This window comes from Phascolarctos cinereus, unplaced genomic scaffold, assembly GCF_003287225.1.
Source record: "Phascolarctos cinereus isolate Bilbo 61053 unplaced genomic scaffold, phaCin_HiC Scaffold_726;HRSCAF=1367, whole genome shotgun sequence".
Taxonomy (NCBI): domain Eukaryota; kingdom Metazoa; phylum Chordata; class Mammalia; order Diprotodontia; family Phascolarctidae; genus Phascolarctos; species Phascolarctos cinereus.
The window spans coordinates 112,212,367-112,236,038 of NW_027556098.1; the positions used below are offsets into that span (position 1 = coordinate 112,212,367).

At 40.8% G+C, this 23,672-nt stretch overlaps 1 protein-coding gene across 1 annotated transcript; it reads left to right on the forward strand.

Annotated features, from left to right (window-relative positions):
- Positions 1–1,906: 1,906 nt before the first annotated feature.
- Positions 1,907–11,508, forward strand: NDUFB4 (NADH:ubiquinone oxidoreductase subunit B4). Its single transcript, XM_020985889.2, has 3 exons — positions 1,907–2,150; positions 8,586–8,732; positions 11,337–11,508. The coding sequence occupies exons 1-3, from the start codon at positions 1,977–1,979 to the stop codon at positions 11,397–11,399; spliced, it is 384 nt and encodes a 127-aa protein (XP_020841548.1). The 5' UTR covers positions 1,907–1,976; the 3' UTR covers positions 11,400–11,508.
- The last annotated feature ends 12,164 nt before the right edge of the window (positions 11,509–23,672 follow it).

Sequence of the window (23,672 nt, forward strand, 5' to 3'; positions counted from 1 at the left end):
AGTTAAGGCTTGGCCCCCTTAATAATAATTTAAAAAAAATCAGGCAGGGAAGGGAAAACCCTCAGGGCTGCTGGTGGAAAGAGAAACAGTTATATTTACATTCACTCCTAGCAAAGAGGTCCCAAAAAATAACTATCAAGTGGTGCTTGGGCAGGGACCTATTGTTGTCCAATCCATGAGATCCAAAGTGAATTGGATTTAAGGCTTGGTCTTTGAGAAAGAAATCTAGCCAGTAAACCCCAAGTTAACTAGGCAGCTTTCAGCCATCAAAATGTACCTTCCAAAGGTAAGGAAGGAGTGCATACCAGACATAGGATATAGAGTCAGTCAATAAGTCAGTAGGTCAATAAGCATTAATTAAGCACCTACTCTGTGCTAGGCACTGTGTTAAGCATGTGGGGCACAAAGAAAGGCAAAAGAACTCCCTGCTCATCCAGAATTCCCAGTTGAGGTATGAAGGGAGGGAATGAAATATCACATATGAAGACAGGAAAGTTTGGTTGGAGCATATGAAATAGAATATGTACTTGAATCAACTTGAAAAGCTAGGTTGGAGTCAGATCATCAGGACTTTGAATGCCAAACAAAAAAGCTTGATTCCTTTCCTAGAGGCAATGGGGAACCTTCAAAGCTTCTTAAACAGGAGAGCTATCTGGTCAGATCTGTGCTTAAGGACTATCAGATTGACAGCTCTGTGGATGATGAATTAGAGAGGGGGAGAGACTAGGTGAATGGAATCAAAAGATTTGGTAACTGACTTGGTGTGGGAGAGGGGTGTGTGGAGTGAGATGGAGGAGTCACAGATGAGCTGAGGTTGGGAACCTGGATGACTGGAAGACTGGGCTATCCTCTACAGAAACAGAAGCATTAGGAGGAGGGTAAGTTCAGGGGGAGAAGAATTGTGTTTTGGACATTTTGCATTTGAGATGCCTAAGGAGAATTCTGGTGGAGACCTCCAGCAGTATATTGGAGAGCAGACTTTTCAGGTCTTTGTGAAGAAGATTTGGTTCAGAGAAACTTCTCCAAAATTTCTCTCTCAGAAAACAAAACAAAACAAAAACTTTGCATTTAAAATATGTTTCCTGTGGGCAAGGATTACTTTATTTTTTCCTAGTAAGTATAGGTGCTTAATAAATGTTTGTCTGTTTATTGATGATTGCAAAGTAGAGCATAAAACCCTATAGGAGGCAAGGTGCTACTGTTGCTGCAATTCTTACAACATGAGAGGCAGAGGAACACCCTAGAATCATGAGCTCATTGATTTAGAAGGGCCCTCAGAAGTCATCTAGTCCAAACCTATTTTACAGGTGAGGAAACTGAGGTATAAAGTGGGGAACTGATTTGCCCGAAGTGCAATTTTTCTTTTTCAGTTTAAATCACAGGGCTGGCAAGTGTCACAGCCAGATAGGGGTGTGCTGCCAAAATGCTTTTAACAACCAGTTCCCAAAAAATGTATGCAGGACACACTTTTAAGTTTGATCTACATTAAAACATCTTCTTCATCATTTTCTTGAATAAACAATCACATCAATCAAGCCCTGATTCGTAGCATTTGCGATTTTCCGAGGTGTAAATGACCACACTGCAAATTTAACAACCGGCTCTCACGGGACGACTTCCAATACACTTCTATCAGAACTGGATTTCTGCCCGAGGCATCAAACTGTTAAAGGTGGGATTCCAACTCTGGTCCTCTGACAAAAGAGGGGTTAAGGAGAACCTAGAAAGAAACGCCCTGGGCCTACGCATGCGCAACCCGGTCACCGAGGGGAGGAGGGGCGTAAAGGGGAAACAAGGTGGAAAGAATTCAGAGAGCTCATTGGCTCAGCCCCGCCCCCTTGCGAGACTCCAAAACACGGAATCTGAGGTCAAAGCAAGAGAAGGCTGGAGCGCATGCGCCATTCGACGAGGAACTTCCGGCAGAAGGCGGGCCTTTACGGTTTGCGCAGGCGCTTCTGCTTAGCCGGGCTTCCAAGATGTCCAAGTACGTCTCGTCTCCTTTGGCCACCCTGCCCCCGACCCTCGATCTCGCCGAGTACGACTCGTCGTCTGAGGCCCGGCGGGCGCACAACGAGCGGCTGGCCATCCGCGCCCGCCTCAAGCGCGAGTACTTTCTGCAGTACGACAACCCTCACCGCCGGGGGATCGTCGTGAGTAGCGGGGGCTGTGCCGGGGTCACGGAGGGCGGCCTGGCCTGACCTTGGGCATTTTACCTGTTGGGCCTTGAAGGCCGAAACTGCTCCACCCAGGGGGCCGAAAAAGAGCCGGCCGCCGCGTTTGCGTCTGCGCTCCAAGGAGGAGGAGTAATAATAGTGACTCCATGTTGCCTTGTTTATATAGCGTGTCCCAGAAGTCTTAGTGCACTTTTAAGCGTTAGGAGCTTGAGTGCCCTAACATTTCTGGGACACCTTCTGTCTTGTTTTACATTTGTTGACCCCTTCATTAGCATGAGAGCTCCTTGAGGGCAGGGACCGTTTTTTTGCCTTTCTTTGCGTCCCTGCTGCCTTAGCACAATGCCTAGCACATAGTAGGTGCTTAATGTTTATTGAATTGAATAAGCACAGTGCCTGGTACACAGTGTGCCCTTGATAAATGTTTATTGCATTGAGTTAAATTAGTACAGTGCCAGGTGCATAGTAGAACCTTAATAAATGCTTATTGACAGAGCCCTAAGCATTCTGTTAGCCGCCTTACTATTTCCAGCAGTATGCCCCTCTCACACTTGAGTGAGTGCCCCACACTGAACAGAACACATGTCCTCCTCCTCCACTGGTTCTCCCTCCTGACTTCCCTAAGTTGGAGTCTAGGGGTCTAGAACCCCGAAATGCAAGGGCAAAGGGCCTGCCCCAAAAGAATTTGAGTCACTCTATCAGTTTTATCCAATTTGATCATTCCTAAAGCGATTTGGAGATTAGCATAGTGACAGTGATGTAGCAATGACATAAGTGCCAAATAAAATGTTTGTTGACTTCTAGAGCGATTTACATCCACCATCTCATTTAAACCCCAGGACAACGCTTTTAGGTCAGTGCTGTCATGGTTATTATCTCCATTTTGCTGATGAAGAAGCTGAAGCTGAAAGGTTAAATGATTTGCTCAGTTTTAGAGATAGTGAATGCCTGAGGCAGCCTTGGAACCCTTGGCCTCTAGCTCCTATATGCTAACAGCTGGTGCTGTATACAGAAACACTTTGCATACAGAGGGTATCCCAAAAATCTTAACCGAGTTTTAAGCTAAGAGCTTAAAACTCCACTTGCAGTAAGGCTTTTGGGACATTCTGTGATCTCATTTTATCCCTAAAACAGACCTGGGAGCCATAGGTTCAACCCATTTTGCAAATGAGGAAACTGAGGCTTCAGTTGGAAATTAACTTATCACTGCAATAATAACTGATGTTGATGTGATACTTTAAAGTTTGCAAAGTATTTTACACATATACAGGTATCAGAACTGAGATTCGAACCCAGGTTACCTGACTTCAAAATTCCACCTCTCCACTAAACCAGGTTGATTTTAAGCAAATGTTTACAACCCCTGGAGCCTCAGGTTCCTCATCTGTAAAGTGGAGATGATAGTGCTGACACTGTTGGAGTGCTGGTGGGGAAATGTTTTACAAACTTTAAACTGATTATAAAAATAGCTATGATTACCTTTTTGTGGTTGCAAAAATAAAACAAGATGCAGCTTTCGCCGTCCTAGAGATGTTACAGAATCATAGAATGTTAGAGTTGCGAAAGACCTTAGGTTGTCTAATCTTTCCCCCAGAAAACTGGGCTGGAGGGATGAAGTAACTTGGTAATGGTCATATAAATAAAGTGGCAGAGCCAAGACTTTAACCACAGTAGGTCTTCTGCCTTCAAGTCCAGTGCTTTCCCCTCTATACTATGTTCTCTGCTCCCTCCAAAGTTCTTGTTTCATCCTCTGGACTTTTCTGAGATACCTTCAAAGTCAGGAAGGTAGCATACCTTCCCATTTATTGAGGGAGAGAACCTGACTTGGATTGTCAAGGTGGTAGTAATGACAGTAACACATTTTCTAACTTGTCAGAGTTTATGAAATGCTGTCTTATCAGCAACTAAGTGTGATAGTGTAAATATTATTCCTGTTTTATTGATAAAAAAAACCACCGAGGCTTAAAGAAGAGTGATTTGTTCAACATTATAGGACTAGTAGGAGGGAGCTAGATGGCTCAGTGAATAGAGTGTTGGGCCTGGGGTCAGGAAGAGCTGAGTTCAAATCTAGCCAAAGATACTTACTAGCTGTGTGAACCTGGGCAAGTAAGTCACCCAACCTCAGTTTATCTTAATCCACTGGAGAAGGAAATGGCAGATCACTAATCCTGCTGGGAAAACCCCATGGACAGCATTGGCATGCATCCATGGAGTCATGAAGAGTTGGACGTAACCGAACAAGAAATAGGGCTAGGAACCCTAGCCCTATAGAACCAGTGCTAGGATCTTGGCCTTTGGGTTCCCTAGGCCAGTATTTTTTCCATTATACTGCACTGCTTCCTCTACCTGGAATGAACCACCCAGGCATATTGAAGATTGAACTGGGAGAGAACTAGGGTATTTGAATTCCTGTGACAGCTGTGTTACCAGCTTCTTAATTGCAGGAAGAAGAAAGGGGATGTTTGGGAAAATCAGTTATAAAACTCTCAAATTGATTAGTTTATGTTACATCTTATTGTAGTTATAGTAAAAGAGCTCAACATAAGCATAGCAATACTTATTTTCCCAGGCATCATGACTTTGGAATCAAAGATTCTCATGAATACATTTACTTTCCTCCTCTTCATTACTAGTAAGGTGTTTTGAGAATATTTGCTTTATGTATGCAAATTAAAAAAAAACACATGTGTATAGTGTATTTACTTCATGTGTACCATAGCATTCAGGCTTCATTTTGAGAAAGCTCCTGGGGGCAGCTAGGTGGCACAGTGGATAGAGCCCTGAATTCAGGAGGACCTGAGTTCAAATGCGGCCTCAGACACATAACACTTACTAGCTGTGTGACCCTGGGCAAGTCACTTAACCCCATTGCCTAGCCAAAAAAAAAGAAAGCTCCTGCATAGCAATTTCATGCCCTATCAAGATTATGAAAGCAGGAATCTACCTATTCATACTTATATTTATAGTATTGCAGAGGACATTTTTGACATTTTCTTATTATAAAGTCTAACCTACAGCCTCAAGGCCACATGTGGCCCTCTAGGTCCTCAGGTGCAGCCCTTTCACTGAATCCAAACTTTGCTGAACAAATCCTCTTAATAAAAGGATTTGTTCTGTAAATCTTGGATTCAGTCAAAAGACCACACCCAAGGACCTAGAAGGCCACATGTGGCACCACCCCTGGTCTGTACTGACTACTCCAGTCTTTTAGGATGCTGTCCTGAAGTTATTGATTTGACCCAGTTCTGGAGGTGACATGGGAATTTCATAATAAAGTCATATTAGAGCTAGTTTTAGAGATGGAAGGGGCCTCAGGGGGCATCAAGTCTAACTCTCTCCCTTTTGTGGATGGAGAAACTGAGACAGAGATTTTAAGTGACTTGCTTGAGGTCACACAGATAGTATCTGAGGCAAGATTTGAACCCAGATCTTCCTAGCTACAAGAGCAGCATCCTCTTTGCCATGCTGCCTGGACTGTAAGGAAACAAGGTATACACAAGTGAATTTTTCCATGGGAATGTGGAATATTCCATTGTAAGTGTTCCTTTTATATCAATGCTCTAGTTGTTATTCTCCAAAAGGAAAATTTTTATTTAGATTAAATTTAAATTCCTAGACAGACCTAATCTGACCTTCTGTAGTTTGTTGCAGACCTCTTTCCAGAGTTGCCCAGGATCTCAAATCTGCTCCCAGATCTTTTGGTATTTTCTCAGTCCTCTTGACCTCTGGGCAGCATTGGACTCTGTTGCTTACCTTCTCTTCCTGTGTACTGCCTTCTCTCCGGTTTTCATAACACCGCTTTCTTGGTTTCCTGCCTGTGTTACCTCTTAGTTTCCTCTGCTGGATCTTCATCAATGTCTTGCCCTCTTATCTTTTTCTCCCTGTACTGTCCCATTTGATTTTCTCATCAGCTCCCTTGAGTTGATCTCATAATCTCTGTGAGGATGCCTCCCGGATATGTGAATCTGTCCCTACTCCTGGTCTCCCCATCTCACATTACTGACTACCTATTTAAATATTTCAGACTAGATAGTCTATGGGTATCTCAATCACATGTCCAAAACAGAACTCTTTCTTCCTTCTTCCCCCAACCTTTTGTTCTTCCACACTTCCCTATTACTGGTGAAAATACCACCATCTTCCCAGTCACCCAGGTTTCAACTTTTGTGTTGCCTCAGCACCTTGCTCTCACCTCACATATCCAGTTTGTTGACAACTCTTGTCATTACCATCCTCACAACTTCTCCTGTGTAAGTCCCCTTCTTTACTCACACAACTATCACCCTAGTTTAGGCTATTATTACCACTTGCCTGGACTATTGCAATAGCCTTCTAATTGGCCTTTCTACATTGAGTTTCTTTTCTCACTCCTAAGAATGCTGTCTTTGTCTTTGTCTCTTAGAATCTCTGGCTTCTCAATTTGTAACCGTGCCCCAAAAGTTACTAAACTGTACATATCTTCTGACCAAGCGATGTTGCTATATACTGATATCTTAGATCAAAGAGAGAGGAAAATGATTTATGTGTACAAAAAATATTGGAGACTAGATGAACAAATTAGAGTGTGTAAATGTAATGGGAGTAATATTATGCTATAAAAAATGATAAAAAAAAAGTTATTGTTTCAGAGAAAGCTAGGAAGACTTGTAAGTATTGATGCAAAGAGAAGTGAGAGGACAATTTGTATAATAACAACATGATAAATATAAGCAGCTTTGAAAGACTTGAGAACTAGATCAGTACAACAGCTAGCCATAGTTCCAGAAGTCACATGGTGAAACATGCTGTCCACCTTCTATCAGAGATGGACTTAGGATGCAGATTGAGATACTTATGTTTTAGGGAATTTGTTTTGATATTCTGTGATTATATATTTGTTCCAAGAGTTTTGTTTTTTGTTTTTCTTTTTTTTCCAGTGGGTGGGAATGATAAGCATTTAATAAATGCTTGTCGATTGGTTGGTTTAATGATTTTTGTTCTACAAATCTGCATTGTGTTAAAACCATAATATTTCATTATGTGCACAAATTAGAGATACAGATTAAATTTTACAACAACATATTTTCACATTCATCTAATTTGCAAATGTTCTACTTCTGGAAACTGGTGATTTGGTTATTTTATCTGTCAGTCAATTGAAACAATTGTTTGTGAAGGCATGTGGGACTGAACTGTTTACATTTCAGTACTTGTAATTATATGTAATTGTTACTGCACTTTGTTAGGGTAGTGTTCACCAATCAAAACAACAGACATTAAGTTTGTTTTATTAACAACAGTTTTATGGGCTATGGATACTTTTCTTCAACAAGCAGATATAATAACTTAAAAAGCAAACCTGTATTTTAAATTTTTTAACTTTATAATTATAAGTAATTTTTTTGGGGGGGAACCCCATTAAATGTCAGCCAGGCCACCATAAGAAACTAAAATTATAAGTTATTTGGTAGGTTCAGTTTTTACTATCCTGATTATGTGCTGCCCAAGGGCAGCGAAGTGGCCCAGTGGATAGAGCACAAGGCCTGGAGTCAGGAAGACCTTCATTCAAATCCGGCTCAGATACATTAGCTGTGTGACCCTGAGTAAGTCACTTAACCTCTGTTTGCCTCAGTTTCCTCATCTGAAACATGGAGATAATAGTATCTATATCACAGGGTTGCTGAGAGGATCAAATGAGATAATAATTGTAAAGACCTTTATTCTATGCCTGACATACAGTAAGGGCTATATAAATGTTAGTTATTCTATGCTAGAAAAAGCAATTAATTCTGGCCGTCATCAAGAAGAGTATTAGAAACAAAATTGTAATCTTACCCTAGTACAAAACCATGGTTTGCCTGCATCTTGAGTACTGTGTGCAGTTACAGTTGTCACATCCCAAGAAATGTATGAGGAAACTTAGGAAATGTCTAAGGAAGAGGAAGATAAAATGTGCTAGGGAGTGGAGTGACTTCTCTAAAAGGATAGACTAAAAAATTGAGACTTAAACTTAGAAAGAGGAAGGGAATGTGTAAAGGTGTAAGACAGTCATAAGAGGTACGAATTGGGTGAATGTTTTCTTAGTCACCAAAACTAGGAGACAATACTTGAACCAAATGTAATTTTAAGAAAACTGAAAGGAAATGCTGCATTGTGAATGTCAAGTATGTGGAACTCATCCTGAGAAGTTCAGATAGGATGGAAGTACAAGTGAGTGCTAAATAGCTTTATAAACTAATGAATGAGATGCACATGCTTTTCAAAAAGACTTTAGAAATATTCAGGGTAAGTTCCTAATCTATTTGGCTGACATTTTAGGAGCAGCTGTCATGTTTCCTCATAAAACATCTCTTGTGCTATCATTAGAGACAGAGTACCAGGCTAGATGGAAATTGTTCTGATCCAATTTGGCAGTTTTTATGTTCTTTATTTTAGGAAGATCCTGCTTTGCTTCGTTGGACCTATGCAAGAACAGCAAATGTCTACCCCAATTTCAGACCCAGTCCCAAGACCTCATTCTTAGGCACTGTTCTTGGAATTGGCCCCCTTGTCTTCTGGTATTATGTTTTTAAAACTGATAGGGTAAGTTATAGAGTATAATGTTTAGTTTAATAAATGTTGAATTGTTGAATATAGTATGTTTTTAACCTCTGACCTCAGCTGTGGCCTTTTTCCTTGAAGACTGCATAAGTGTCTTGGTAGCTGCACAGTCCATAGGTCAGCTATGGCTCACTCATTCCATAACTTGGCATCCAGATTACAAGCATCCAGATTACAAGCATAGTAAAAAATTTGACTAACCAGCCTTTTTTTCCCCTTTGAATTCTACTTTTATGAGACTATACAGATTAGCTGGGATTTTTTTTTTTAATCAGCAAGCTAGATATATGTTGGGATGAGTATACACTTAGCTGAATGTCTGTTATCTTTTATATTTACAGGCCATGAAGCCCCCAGGTTTATTTCTTTGCAGATCTGTTGTTTAGAATTGAGAAATCATTCTCCTGTGGAAATAAGAATGCTAGGATTATCTAACCCACTGCATACCTGAAATACTGTACATTTACGAATAGAAAACAGTAATTTTACAATATGAATAATTAAACAGAATTGAAAGTAATGGTTTTCTAGAGTGCCAGTTTATGAGGATATGTGGATACTCTCCTTTTCTGAGGCTTCCTTCTTTTCTGGTCAGATTAAGGCAGTCTGCAGTCCTAAGCCCTGATTCTAGACTAGTTTAGGGTTTCCATTATATTCTACTCCAGTTCTTAACTATTCCTCAGTTTTTCCTCCTGACTCTTGAAGAAAGAAGTTAAATATGAAGCCCATTAGAGCAAACTATTGCACTTAATTCTTTCCCGGTTAGCCCTTCTCATCCCAGAACTGGAGTAGGAAGGAGTCAGGAAGGCCTCTGTCCCTGTGCTACACTCCCAAACCATAGCTTCTTACAGAGCTCGGTTCACATGCTGCCTCTTCCAGGAGGACTTTTCTGGTTTCTCCAGCTGTGAAAGTCCCTTCCCTCTCCACTTTAAGATCAGGAAGCCTTTCCTTGGTTGGTTGGTTGGTTGATTGATTGATAAGAGAAGGAAGCCTGCCATAGACACTTGGCTTCACTTAGCTGTTGGCACGGTTAGCTGCTCCTGGAAGAGACAAGTTGACAAGAGGATTAGTTTTTTTCTTGGTAGATGTTGAGAAAGGCCTCAGGAAAGTAAGGCCCCTAAATAGGGAGCATTTGCCTGCAGTTACAAGATATTTCTACGTGATTGCTTTATTTCTTTAAGATGATTCTAATTCCTGATTTATTTAATATAAAACTATGTCAGTCATTTGAAAAAATCAGTTAATGGGAAAAGGAGGAGGCAGGGAGGGCAAAGCCAGATGGCTGACAGAGAGAGTCTGGTGTACTAATAAGAACCCCTGGCTGCCAATACAAATCCAAGATAATGGCTGCTTCTAACTGTGGTGGGAGATGGGTGGGGATGGGATAAAATGCATCCTTCCCTGGTCCTGACATGATGGGTAAGCCTTTCACTGAATTCAGATATACTTCCCATGTTTTTTGTAATTAATTGCTTTAGGTAGGTAGATTGAGAATAATTTATGGAAGGTTTATATTTCGAGGATTTCTTATACTGTAGATTTGAATTTATGTTCAGAATGGTGGTTCAGTAATCAGAATGCCAATCATAATGTTTTTTTTTAATTAATTAATTTTTAGTTTTCAACATTCACTTCTATCATAACCCCCCCCCCCTTTCTTATCACCTTCCACTTTTATTTTCCTCTAGGGCAGGATAGATTTCTATACCTCTTTGCCTATATGTCTTATTTCCTAGTTGCATATAAAAACAATTTTTAATATTCATTTTTAAAACTTTGAGTTCCAAATTCTCTCCCTTCCTCCCTCCCCACCCTTCCTCATTGAGAAGGCAAGCAATTCAGCATGCAAAACACCTCTGTAATAGGTCTAGGTCTAGGTCTAGGTATAGAAACAGTTTTGACAAAGTTACTGCTTCTCTACCTAATTTTCCATATAAATAGAAACATCACTTTAATCAGGGTACCACATTCTCTCAATATTCTAACAGATAGAAGCTTTGTTGTATTTAGTAATTCAGAGTATCATTCTGCACTCTAGGTCTCCCAAGTACCCTGTGTGACATCCTACCAAAATCTTCCCTCTGCCTAAGTGCAGCATGCTCTGAATTACTTCTCTTTTTCTTTACTTTCAGTGAGGGGTAAGGGTTGGGAGAGCATAATTTTCATTCCTAAGGAAAGCTGTTAGGTTTCATTAAATCTGATCGTCTAATTATCTGTTATATTAAAGTGTTAATGACGTATAGGTCTAAAGGAAGTTATGTAGACTTATCAGTAATAATTATTTAGCATCTATTTTTGCAGATCTAGTGTGGGTGATATGGTTTGTTAAATCAAACTGGTTGGTACAATTAGAGGTGTGAGAAGTCTGAGGAGTGGGGGAGGTTTCTCATTCTTCCTTGCTGACTCTGTACTTGCCCTTCTATTCCAGAGCCTCCTCAGGGTGTCTGGGACTAAGGTTGTAAATATTCAAACCTTAGTTTGTGGATAAAAATATGTTTTTCTTTGACTCTTTTCCTAGAATTAGGTTTTTATTTGTATTAGGGTATATTTATATATTTAATGTGTATTTCTTTTCTGTCTTTATAGGAGAGGAAAGAAAAACATATTCAAGAAGGAAAATTGGAAAGACCACTGAACATCATTTATTAAGTCTGTGGAAATGTGAAGAACATAAGATTGCTATGTATTTAAATCACTGTATTGCACATCTTGTCAAAAGATGGGTTCTTGCTTAAATAAATTTTATGATACTTATTAAGCAATCTGTTTTTCTTAACAGTGCCTTCTATTTTTCTTCAGGGCTTTCTCTTATACTTTCTCATTTGTTTTTCCTAATAATACTGTGAGGGAAGTAGTGCAGGTAGTATTCCTGTTTTATGTGATTTTTGTATTAAAGTCATATAAAAAGCAAAGGCTGAAGGCTTACTTCTGTCTGTTCTATAACTCTTCAATTTTAGGGTGTTCCAACACACCTCAGGAAACTTCCCAAAGTTATATTGCATGGTCTTGTTGCTGACTCCCCCAGATTAATCCTTTTGCTATGGTACCTTGTCTGCCTTATCTAACATGACTGCCAGTTAAAAGAGTCCGTTTGAAAAAAATCTTGACCTCCTGTCAAATTCTTAATTACTAATAAAGATGATAAGGCTTAAATGAGTAACAATTCTGCTGCCTTGGCAGCTGGGAAAGAGGGTATCAATAGCATGCTAGGAATGAAGACTTTGGGAATATTTCAAATGATATAAGAGTTTTGATGGAAGCTTGCCTTTCACCCTGCGAGGCCCACCCCCCCACATACACCTTTTTTTTCCCCCTTAGTTCCTCTAGGCTGATAAGTGTAGGCTGCCAGAGGGAGGAGCAGGATTGCTTCCATTATGTTAATTACCCTTCCCAGGAGAATGATGGCTCCTTGCTAAGTATAGTTCAGATAATTTTTTACTTGAGAGAAAGCTATGGACAGAAATAACTACCTATAGTAGGAACATCAGATGACAAGGTTGGAAGCAGTTGAGGCAGTCATCCTGGCCACTGTCATGACCTAATGTATTAATAGTCCCTTTTTACCACATCGCAGTCAAGAAGAATATTCCCAGGGACAGGGAGCTCAGTACCTGGTGGGACTGTTCCATTTTCAGGTAGTGAGTTCTCCCTTACATTGAGCTAAAAGCAGCATGTCTGTAACTTCCATTCATTAGTTCTAGTTTTGCTCTCTGGAATTGGACAGAACAAATCTAATCTTTGTATAGTGATTATTCAAATATTTATAGGGTTGTTATATCTTCCCCAGCTCACCAGGTTTCCCTTCATTAGCTTAAACATCCTCAGTTCCTTCAAGTGAACTCAATATGGTTTTAAGTTCCCATCATGGTTTCTTCTGCCTTCCATTTTGTCAAATTCTTAATTCTTGTTTGTGACTTTGTCCACTGTTTTTATTAAATTTGACCTGTTATTGCATTCTGATTAGGAAGCAGGTGACTCCTTTACTTGTGTCCTCTCTGGTCTCCTTTGAGAGCTTGACTTTCTGTCTTTCATAAATCTTCATTCACTCCCTAGCTACTGCATGTTCTTGCTGTCTACAAACACTCAAATCTATCCATACTCATAAAGCTTTCACTTTAACCTGCTATCCATTTCAGCTATCATCCTGTATCTTCCTTTCCTTTCATAGCCAGACAGGAAAAACTGTCTACATTCATTTCCTCTCGTACCACTCATGTCTTAGGCCTTACCCCCGACACCTCTCAAGAAACAGCCAACTGGGCAGCTAGGTGGCACAGTGGATAGAATACTGGCTCTGGAGTCAGGAGGACCTGAGTTCAAATCCAGCATCAGACACATAATCCTTACTAGCTGTGACTGGGCAAGTCACTTAACCCCAATGGCCTCACAAAAAAAAAAGGTAGAAAACAAACAGCCAACCAAGATTAGCAACGATCCCTTCACTGGTACATTTGTTAACCTTTTCCTAGTCATCCTTCTTGAATGCTATGTTTGATACTGTTGACTGTCCCCTACCCCTCCACACCTTCTCCTGTCTGGATTTTCATGCCATTACTTTCTCCTGGTTCTTGCACCTGTATGACTGCACCTTCTTTGTTGGGTCGTTATCCGTGTCCTGCCCACTGGATGTGGATGTCCGTCAAGCCCCTTTCTTGGGCCCTCTTTTCTCTGTATCCTCTTACCCAATGATCTCATCAGCTCCTATGAATTCAAGAAACATCATTGCTAATTGACTCCAAGATTAATATATCCAACCTATCTCCTGAACAATAGGATCCAGTATCCAATTTACAATCCAATTTGTTTGGTTTTGTTTAGTTTTGTTTTTGCTTTTGGTTAGGCAATGGTATTAAGTGACTTGCCCAGGGTCACACAGCTAGTAAGTGTTATGTGTCTGAGACCAGATTTGAGCTCAGGTCCTCCCGAATCCAGGGCTGGTGCTCTATCCATTGCACCATCTAGCTGCCCCCTTTTTTGTTTGTTTGTTTGTTTTGTTTTGCACTATCCAATTTGAATCCAAAGGCAAATATCCACACAACTTCTTATTTAAATAGGCATCTAGGTGGCACAGTAGATAGAGCACCAGACCTGAAGCCAGGAAGACTCATCTTTCTGAATTCAAATCTGGCCTCAAATACTCCTGAACAAGTCCTGTCTTAATCCACAAGCATTTATTAAGTACCTGTTATGTACTGGGCACTTTACCAGAAAACAGCATGTATGTGCATAATCAACGTGAGGTGGAGAAGCCAATGCCCTGAGGGCATCAGGAAAGGCTTCATAAAGAAGTGTGATATTTGCGTTGAGCTTTTTTTGTTTGTTTTTGGGCAATTGGGGTTAAGTGGCTTGCCCAGGGTCACACAGCAAGTAAGTGTCAAGTGTTTGGTCTGAGGCCAGATTTGAACTCAGGTCCTCCTGACTTCAGGGCCAGTGCTCCATCCACTGTGCCACCTAGCTGCCCCTGCATTGAGCGTTGAAGGAAACTGAGGACACAAAAGTGAGGAGGGAATGTCTTGCAAACATGGAGGATGGCTTTTGCAAAGCCACAAAGACAGGAGGTGGAATGTCGTGGGAGGAATAATGAATCAAGTTGGATGGACTAAAAGGGGTAGGAAGAAAAGTAATGTGTAATAAGCCTGGAAAGATAGGTGGGAACCAAATGGTGAGGGGCTTTACATGTCAAACAAGGCATTTGAATGTATTCTAAAGGTAAGAGGGAGCCACTAAGGTTTGCTGAGCAGGGGATTGACAGTGTCCAGTATGTATTTCAAAATCAACATGTTCAAAATGGAGCTCTAGCTTGCCACTGTAGCCAGAAAAGCTATATGTCACTTAACATTCTCTGAACTTGATGCTTCATCTCCTACCCATACACATTAGTACAGACCATCCACTATACCTCAAATGCACTTTGTCCTCACTTGCACCTCTTGGAATCCCTAGCTTTCTTTAAGGCTTAACTGGTACCCATTGACAGAAATCCTTTCCTGTTCTCCTTAGCTGTTTTCCTCTTTCCATTTTCAAATTATTGTGTATATATTTTACCTGTTTACAAGAAAATTTTATGAGTGTGCTGTCTATGTATTCATCCAGGGCATTAATAAAAAGCTCTACAACAGGGCTAAGGAACAGAGAATTCTTTGGTGCATTACTAGAGACTCCCTTGCAGGTTTTCATCATTCCATTAATCAACACTTTGAGTCTGGTTGTTTGACTAGTAATGAACCATTTATCCAGCCTGCTTCTCTCTATCCTGTCTATGAATATGTCATGAGAGATTGTTCAGGACTTGTCAGAGTTTCATTCTTCCCCAACTAATTCAAGACTTGTAAAAATTTAGACATGGCATACAGAATTCTTTTTGAGTAAAAGTTTGAAGTAGAACTAACTCGAGGCTTATCTTTGGTATGTTATGTAATGTAAATCTATTGTGGTGGTGTTCACTCATGTCCAACTCTTCATGACCTCATGGACATGTCATGTCATGACATGGCATGTCAGGCCCTTCTGTCCTCCATTATCTAAGTTCATATTTGTTGTTTCCATGACACTACTTGTCCATCTCCTCCTCTACCATCCCCTTTTCCTTTTCCCGACATCAGTCTGTGTGTTCTTTAAAAGTTATGAATAAATCCAATAGGATCCAATATCCAATTTACAATCCAATTTGGATCCAAATACAAATATCCACACAATCTATGATTTAAATAGGGTAGGTAGGTAGTGCAGTAGATAGAGCGCTAGGCCTGAAGCCAGGAAGACTCATCGTCCTGAATTCAAATGTGGTCTCAAACGCTTCCTAACTGTGTGACCCTGGGTAAGTCACTTAATTTTGTTTGCCTCATTTTCCTCATCTATAAAATGGAGAAGGAAATGGCAAACCACTCCAGTATCTTTGCCAAGAAACATCCCAAACCCCAAAACACTAAAAGTCAGGCACAACTGAAAAACAACTGAATATATATTAGTTAAGTAATAGATTCCTAATTTTTTTTTTTAAATTGAGATCTAAGATCTTTTAATGATTAAAAAATAATTTAAGGCTGAGCAAGAAGCCACTCCCAGTTGGCAATAAATTCTGGAAAGCAGAGCTTGAAGAGGCTTGGTTTAGGATGTGGGAGGCTGACCAGTGATAACTGCCATGCCACTATTGGAAGTGGCATGCTTTGGTGAGCCAGAGAATTCAGATATAGGACTGACACTTGGGTCAGGGCAGGCCTCTGGAAGGTATCAGGGCCGGGAAGTCAAATGGATATGCCTGAGAAGAGTGGATTGCCTTGTCTTAGCTTACTCTAAATTGCAGGTCCACTGTCAGAATACCAATGATGCGGATGGGACTCTGGGTGGCAGAGCAGGGTTGAGGGTCAGGCAGCTACTTGATTTGAGTATAAGGTGAGAAAGAGTTTGATGGGTAAATCTTAGGACATGCAGCATTTGGGAGTTGAGGAAATAGCTGATGGAGGAGACCCAGATGTCCCCCTAAAGACTCACCTGCATTCTTTTACATTTGCTAGTCTGAAATACTGCCGCTTTAGTCACTTTTGCTTATGTTCATTGCTGCCCAACCCCTTACCCTCATCCTCTCACCCCTTGCCTTATCTTTGGTCTTAGTTTGTGATTTCATCAGTACTGGGAATTCCCAGAATGGGAAGTCTTTCCACTGATGCAGACCTGTAAGTACTCTTAGAAAATTTCTTGGTTCACTAAGAAATTATGATTTGCCCATGGTCACACAGCTTGTTATGTGTAAGAGGCAGGACCTAAACTCAAGTCTTTCTGAGACCAGTCCCTCATCCCCACCCCATTAACCCATTTATATCTTAGTTTATAATTATCAGAAGCCATGTAGCATACTGGGAAGAATTCTATTAGAATCAAAAGACTGGAATCTTAAACTTGATACTTAATAACTATTTGACCATGGCAAGATTTTACACCTCAGTTTCTTCCTCTGTATAATGGAATTATATAACATTCAAACTACTTGGTACTTAATAGGGGTATTGTGAGGACCAAATAAGATAATGATCATAAAATGCTTCCTTAAAGCCCTATGTAAGTGTGCATTTAAAAGTACTAACATTAAATTTTAAAATGTTCTAACTTTTATCAAGTCTAGACATTGCCCCACCTTGTTTTCCTGAATTTGTTAAGTTTTACTATGTTTTTATTCATGTTCCAGAGGTCCCATTTGTATTGGTGACTGGGACTGGAGATAATTTCCCATCATTTTCCCTCTGGCTGCCTTGCCTCTGCCCCTCATTGGCCCGGAAAGAACCTCTTCACGCTTGATGACTCTTGTGGCTCTGGAAAGAAATGGCAGTCTGTCACTCTTCTGCATTGGTATTTCAGGGCTGTCCAGCTTAACCTTCTTCTCTTATCACCTGAAAGCACATGGTGCCTCTCAACACTGAGCTTCAAGCCTCCAACACAAAGGAAAACAAAATGAGCACTTCCAACTTCTGAAGGCTACTGGAGAGCTTCTGAGGCTGCAGAAATAAGCCTGATATACCACATATAACTAACACATCCTAAACTCTTCTCTGTCCGAAGGACTGTCTCCTTTTCAGTGGGTTCATTTTTTACCCAACTGGGTCTGGTGCAGAGGGGAAAAATGGTTCTGGAGTATTATGTTTTTTTCTAAAAAAGTTTTATATCTTGGAAAAATAATTTACTTCTTACCAGATTTTAATTTGCATCCAACTTCTGAGATGGTTAGCTCTGCCACTAACTAGCACTGTGACCATAAGTCCCCTTAGTCTCTCTTCACCTCAGTTTCCCTATTTGTTAAAAAAAAAAAAGGAGGGGGAAGGAGTTAGACTGAATAAAACTCTGAGATTTATTCAGGCAACTACATGGCACACTTGATAGAGCTCTTGGCCTGGAGCTGGGAAGATCTGAGTTAAAAATCTGTCCTCAGAAATTTACTAGCTGTGTAACCCTGGGCAAGTCACTTAACTTTTGTTTGCCTTAGTTTCCTCAACTGTAAAATGGGAATAATAACAGCCCCTCCCTCCCAGGTTGTTGTGAGGATCAGATGAGATAGTAATTGTAAAGGGCTTAGCACAGTGCCTGGCACATAGTAGGCACTATATAAATGTATTATTGTTGTTCAGTCATTTTCAGTTATATCTGACTCTCCATGACCCCATTTGGGGTTTTCTTGGCAAAGATACTGGACTGGTTTGTCATTTCCTTCTCCAGCTCATTGTACAGATGAGGAAACCGAGGCAAACAGGGTGAAGTGACTTGCCCAGGGTCACACAGCTAGGAAGTGTCTGAGGTCAGATTTGAACTCAGGAAGATGACTCTTCCTGACTCCAGGCCTGGCGCTGTGTGCACTATGGCACCATCTAGCTGCCATATAAATGCTTATTCTCTTCTAAGGTCACTTCTGGCTCTTATGTTCTGTGATGCATTAGAGTAGGAAAAACATTGAATTTCAAGTCAGAAGACCTGGGTTTGAGTTCCAGCTCTGACTTCTTGTAGCCTCAGTTTCTTCAGTGGTAAAATGACTAATATTTTGCACAACCTACCCTGAAAGGATACTTTGTAAACTGTCAAGTGTCATATAAATGTATGTTATCTTAACCTTAACCCATATGGTCCATCCTCTCACCCCTGAAAACAGGGGCAGATCTCTTCTCTAGACCCATGGGCCATTCCACATTTGTCTCAGTCTGACCCCGCCTCATGAATATCCATAGGTTTGGTTTTAATGGTTGAGGTGTATTAATCTTGAGTTCTTCTAAGACTGAGAAACCCACCCCTGAAACACAAAGATTCCAGACTCTTAATATTTAAGGGATCCTGTGAGTTCCCTCAAGTGAATCCTATATAAATAACCCTCCTCTAACAACAACATTCTAGCCAGACTCTTAATGGCAACGTGTAACTGAGGGCCCCTCATCACTAAAGTCTCTCACCCAGGAAAGCTATGCCTTCCTGTAGGACCTTTGCAAATCAAAAATTCTGTAAGGGTCATGGTGGAGTGAGAAGCAATGGACACAAAATCAAGAGATCTAGGTTCTAATCTTGGTTTTGCCACTACTTCAATATGTGACCTTGGGTAAGTCATGTGACCTCTCAGGGCCTTAATTTCCATATCAGTAAAATGGGTGGCGTGGCAGTAGGAGTTAGACTAGACAATCTCTGAAGCCCCTACCAAGCCCTCAAATCCTGCTAGTCTGTGATATTCTCTATGCTTGTTTTCTCATACTTGTTGTACAAGCTTATTTATTTCATCTGTCCAGAAGAGTATTTATTTATTTTAAGTTTTTAAGAGGCCCTCTGAGTAACTGGCCTCCTTCTGAAAGTGTTAGATAGAAGGAAAGACATTTACCTTTGAAGAAGTGGTTTGTGATTCAATTCCCAAAGCCACAGAGAGAGAACAAACCATCATCAGCTTTGTTCCAATTCGTTTCTATTTCCAGGATCTAGCCTTTTATGAAGAGAGTCTAAAGGTTTTAAACCTAATGCACCACCAACTGCTTTCATCCTACAGCCTCTGGCAGAGACTAGACTTTCCACCCATGAGAATGATAGGGTGTAGCCCAAACTGAGATCTTAGCTCTTTGACCCAAAGAGAATCTGACTCCCATTTGTCTACAGACCCCAGCCCCTCATCTCCCTTTGAAAGCCTTAGCCTTACTTTTTAATCTCATTCAGATGTGCCTTTGTCCCTAGCCCTAAAAGAATATGGCTCCCTTTTGTCTACGGGCCCCAGAAAGGCCTTACTCTGGTCTCAAATGGTTCCTTATCAACTCCCCTTATCTACCTTTGAAAGTTCTAGCCCCACCCTTTGATCTTGTGCAGATGTCTTTCAAACTTCTGCCTTCCTGTTCCCTCCATGAGCTATTCCCATTGTCTATTCAATCTCTCAGACCTTCCAATCGGAATTCTCACCTAGACCCTTTCCCCAGCCCCCTTCTCTGGCCACCCAAAGTTACTTCAGTGTATAAAAATTCCACCCTGGCCCCTATTCAGACACTGAGAATCTCAAGCCCAAAAGCCTGAGAACCTCTCATGCCCACTCGTCTTCATGGGAGTCACCTGGCCTAAGTGTTTTATCACTAATAAACTTTTCCTCTGGCTGGAAGAAGATTTGAGTTGAATTCTTTCAGGCAGGGCCCAGTACCGCAGTCTTGGGGTTGCAGCACCCCAAAAGTCCTAGACCTCTTCAAGTTCATCTCAGGGACATAGTTATTTGACTCTTTCTTCATTTTATGCATTATGTACCAACCCATTCAGATTTAAAAAATACTCTGCAAAATAGGGACAGGCAGAAAGCTGGGTAGAATGGCAACTGAGTCCTCTTGAATCTTAATTTCAACAGCTCCAGGCTCTAGATAACAAGCTTGGAAGGATTTGGTGCCACAGGAACTGAGTTCAAATTCTGATATGGCTACTTATTCCTGTCTGTCCTTAATCATTTAAACTCTCAGGACCTCAGTTTCTTCATTTGTAAAAGGTTAACAAGATGACCTCCAAGATCCCTTCTAACTCTAAATAATCTACAGTGAGTGCTTCTCTCCCCTTCTCCCTCTTCCCTCAGTTACCCTGTTGGTGAGTTCCTTATGTGTATCACGATATCTAGCAAGGTTTTAACAATGCTTCATCTTACTTAGCCCCAGACAACCCCCCCCCCCGCAACTGTTTTTTCACCAGCTGTGTTGCCTCTGTATGGACCCTTCTACACTCTCCACTTTGTGCCACTTTCTACTTCTGGAGCCATAATCAAATCAATGTGATCATTTCTATCGGAAATAGTGTCTCAATCTACACTATGTGTCCTACAACTTTTGAGCCCATAATATCCCTCCTTTCCCATAACCCCATTATATGTATTGTTACTTCCACTAGAATATAAGCTCCTGATGCTGGGGATAATCTTCATTTTGCATTTGTATCCCCAATGCTTAGCAGTTTGGGTCACAACAAGCACATATTAAATACATTTACATTCGTTTTCTTCCTCTAGCCTACTGTTTTAATTGCTACTTAAAAGGCCAATGAACATAAGTTGGGGCTGGGAGTGGGAGGTGGTGTCAAATAGGAATTAGGGACTAGAAGAAAGGCAGGAAATATAGTTGCATTATAAGAATCACAGCCTGAAATTTTATGCAGAAAAATTCAAAACACATGGTTCCAGATTGTCAGGCAAAGGAAGACATGACCTCTTTCCCCTGGTCTCACCCCCAAGCTGGCATTTAAATTTCTGCTTAATTTTAAATGACATATTAAATAACCTGGTACTCTGTTTCAGAAATCAATGATTCTATTTTGCTTCATGGACCAAAGACTCCCTATTTCAGGGATAGGGTTAAGATAATCTTTAGAGTTCAACTTTCTACTCAATGTAGGAATTTATCTTATAACATCCCTGACAGATATCTGATGTTCATCATCTCATCTCTTTAATCACTTTTAGTGATTGGAGAGGGAGTTGGAGAGGGGGTCGATTAACCTCAGAAGGCAGTGTTTTCCATCGTCAGACAATTCTGGTTGTTGGAAGGTTCTTTCTTATGATGACTGTAGTATATTTGTTGCTCAGTCATTTCAGTCATGTCTGACTCTTAATGACCCCATTTGGGGTTTTCTTGGCAAAGATACTGGAGTGGTTTGCCATTTCCTTCTCCAGCTCATTGTGCAGATGAGGACACTGAGGCAAACAGGGTTAAGCGACTTGCCTAAGGTCACACAGCTAGTAAGAGTCTGAGGCCAGATTTGAACTCAGGAAGATGAGTCTTCCTGACTCCAGGCCTGGTACTCTATCCACTGTGACACCTAGCTGCCTCCCACTGTTGCTTCTACTCATGGCCAAAAGGTCATCTAGACTGGTCTTTTGGAAGAACATAAATATAAATACAATGACCATTTTAAAAGTACCTACTTGGATATAGATCATTATGCTACAAAGTTTATACAAAAAATTAGTCCTGCTCCTGAGGGACTTTCAATTTATTGGAGGAATGAGATGCCATCCCACACAATGTTACACAATAAGCATATCAAAGAGTTACAAAGCAACAATACTGTGTGAGGTCTGAGGAGGAAGATTAATACCAGCTGGAAGAAATCAGAGAAACTTCATTGGAGGAGGCAAATTAGGAATTCAACAGGCACAGAGATGGAGAAAGGATAGTCCAGGTATATGGAAGTGATAAGGCCTAGAGGTTTGGGGTGCTGGGGACCCCGAGATCACAATGCAGGCCCTGCCTGAATGAATTCAACCCAAATCTTCTTTCAGCCAGAGGAAAGGTTTATTGGAGATAAATCATACAGGCCAGGTGACACCCATAAGGATGAGCAAGCATGAGAAAAGCTCAGTCTTTTGGGCATGAGAGAGTCTCAGCTTTTGAATGGGGGCCAGAGTGGATTTTATATATACTAAGTGACCATAGGAGGTCAATGGGAATAGATAATGAAGGGAACTGGAAGGAAGAAGTTTGAAAGGCATCAGCGGAAGATCAAAAGGTGGGGCTAGGGCTTTCAAAGGGAGATAAGGGGAGTCTGTAAGGAAAAGTTTAAGGATTTTCTGGGGTCATAGACAAATGGGAGCCAAATTCTTTTTGGCGAAAGGGGCAAAGGTCTTGGCTTCTGAAACTGAATGATGGATCCATACCCCATCAGAAGAGCCTGATCAAAGGTCCAGAGGTATGAGAGCACTGAGCCAGTTCTGGGGAATGAGGCAGAGGGGTTATCCAGATTTGTCCAGTTTGTCTGCAGTGTAAAGTGTGGAGAACTGGATAATATGACATAAGACTGGAAAAGTAAGGTGGCATCAGGTGGTGGAGGTAAGTACCAAGAGTTGGGGAAAGGTCTAACTTTATTCAGGAGGAAATAGGAAGCCACTGAAAATTTCTTAGCAGAAGAGAGATATGAATAGATCTATCAAAAAAAAAAGATTATGTTGATTGTGAGAGTATGGACAGATTGAATGGAGGAGAGAGTGGAGATGAGAAGAAAGGAAGGAAGACAAGAAGGAAGGAGGAAAGGAAGAAAAAAGAAGAAAAAGGAAGGAAGGAAGAAGGGAGAAAGGGAAGAAGGAAGGAAAGAAAGGAAGATAGAAAGAAAAAAACAAGAGAAAAGAAACAAAGAAAGAAGGAAGGAAGGAAAGGAAGAAAAGAGAAAGGAAGACAAAAGGAGAAGGGAGAGGAAGGGAAGGGAAGGGAAAGGAAGAACATATATTAACCAGAATTATGTAGTTGGATATGGGCAGAATATAATAGGAATATAGCTTCCTATGATATAGACACTATCCTTTTATTAAGACTCTGAAGATGATGAATTCATATTCTGTTGTTGGCTCCAATTAAGCTTATGGTCAATTAAGACCCCCTCAGAGTTTTGACGTGAGCTGCTGTTAAGTGAGGTATTTCTTATCTTGTTCTTGTGCAATTAATTGTTTTAGACTGCAGATGTGACTTCACACTTATCCCTGTGAAATTATCTCCTGTCAGTTTTTGCCCCGTGTTCTAGCCTGTCAGTATGCCTTGATTCTATCTTCTGGTGTATTAATGACCTCTCCTAGCTTCCTGACATCTACAAATTTGATAAGCATCTCTTTTGTCTTCATCCAAGTCATGGATTGTCCTGTTCGGCATTGTCCTGTTCAACAGGACAGAGCCAAGTATAGATGGCACTTCAGGTTAATATAGTCATTAATCAATGATTTTTGGGTGAGGTTGTTTAACCATCCTTGAATCCACTTGACAGGGCTGTCATTCAGCTCGCATTTCACTATCTAATGCCAGAGAAGCAGCTTAAAAGTGGCGATTTTATTTCTGAAGATTTTTAACCTCCTCCAAAGTCAGTTTAAATTTGTCCTCTTGCATCTCCCACTTCTGCGTTCACAATCAGACCTCTTTTAGTATCTGGTAATCATTCTATTAGAATCTCATCAAATCTTAAAGGCAAGGA

What these genes read in the sequence shown, in the direction of transcription:
- NDUFB4 (XM_020985889.2), top strand. Translation starts at nt 1,977, where the DNA reads ATGTCCAAGTACGTCTCGTCTCCTTTGGCCACCCTGCCCCCGACCCTC. An exon ending in CTCACCGCCGGGGGATCGTC is followed by an intron (nt 2,151 to 8,585) that starts GTGAGTAGCGGG and finishes TCTTTATTTTAG; the next exon opens with GAAGATCCTGCTTTGCTTCG. An exon ending in ATGTTTTTAAAACTGATAGG is followed by an intron (nt 8,733 to 11,336) that starts GTAAGTTATAGA and finishes CTGTCTTTATAG; the next exon opens with GAGAGGAAAGAAAAACATAT.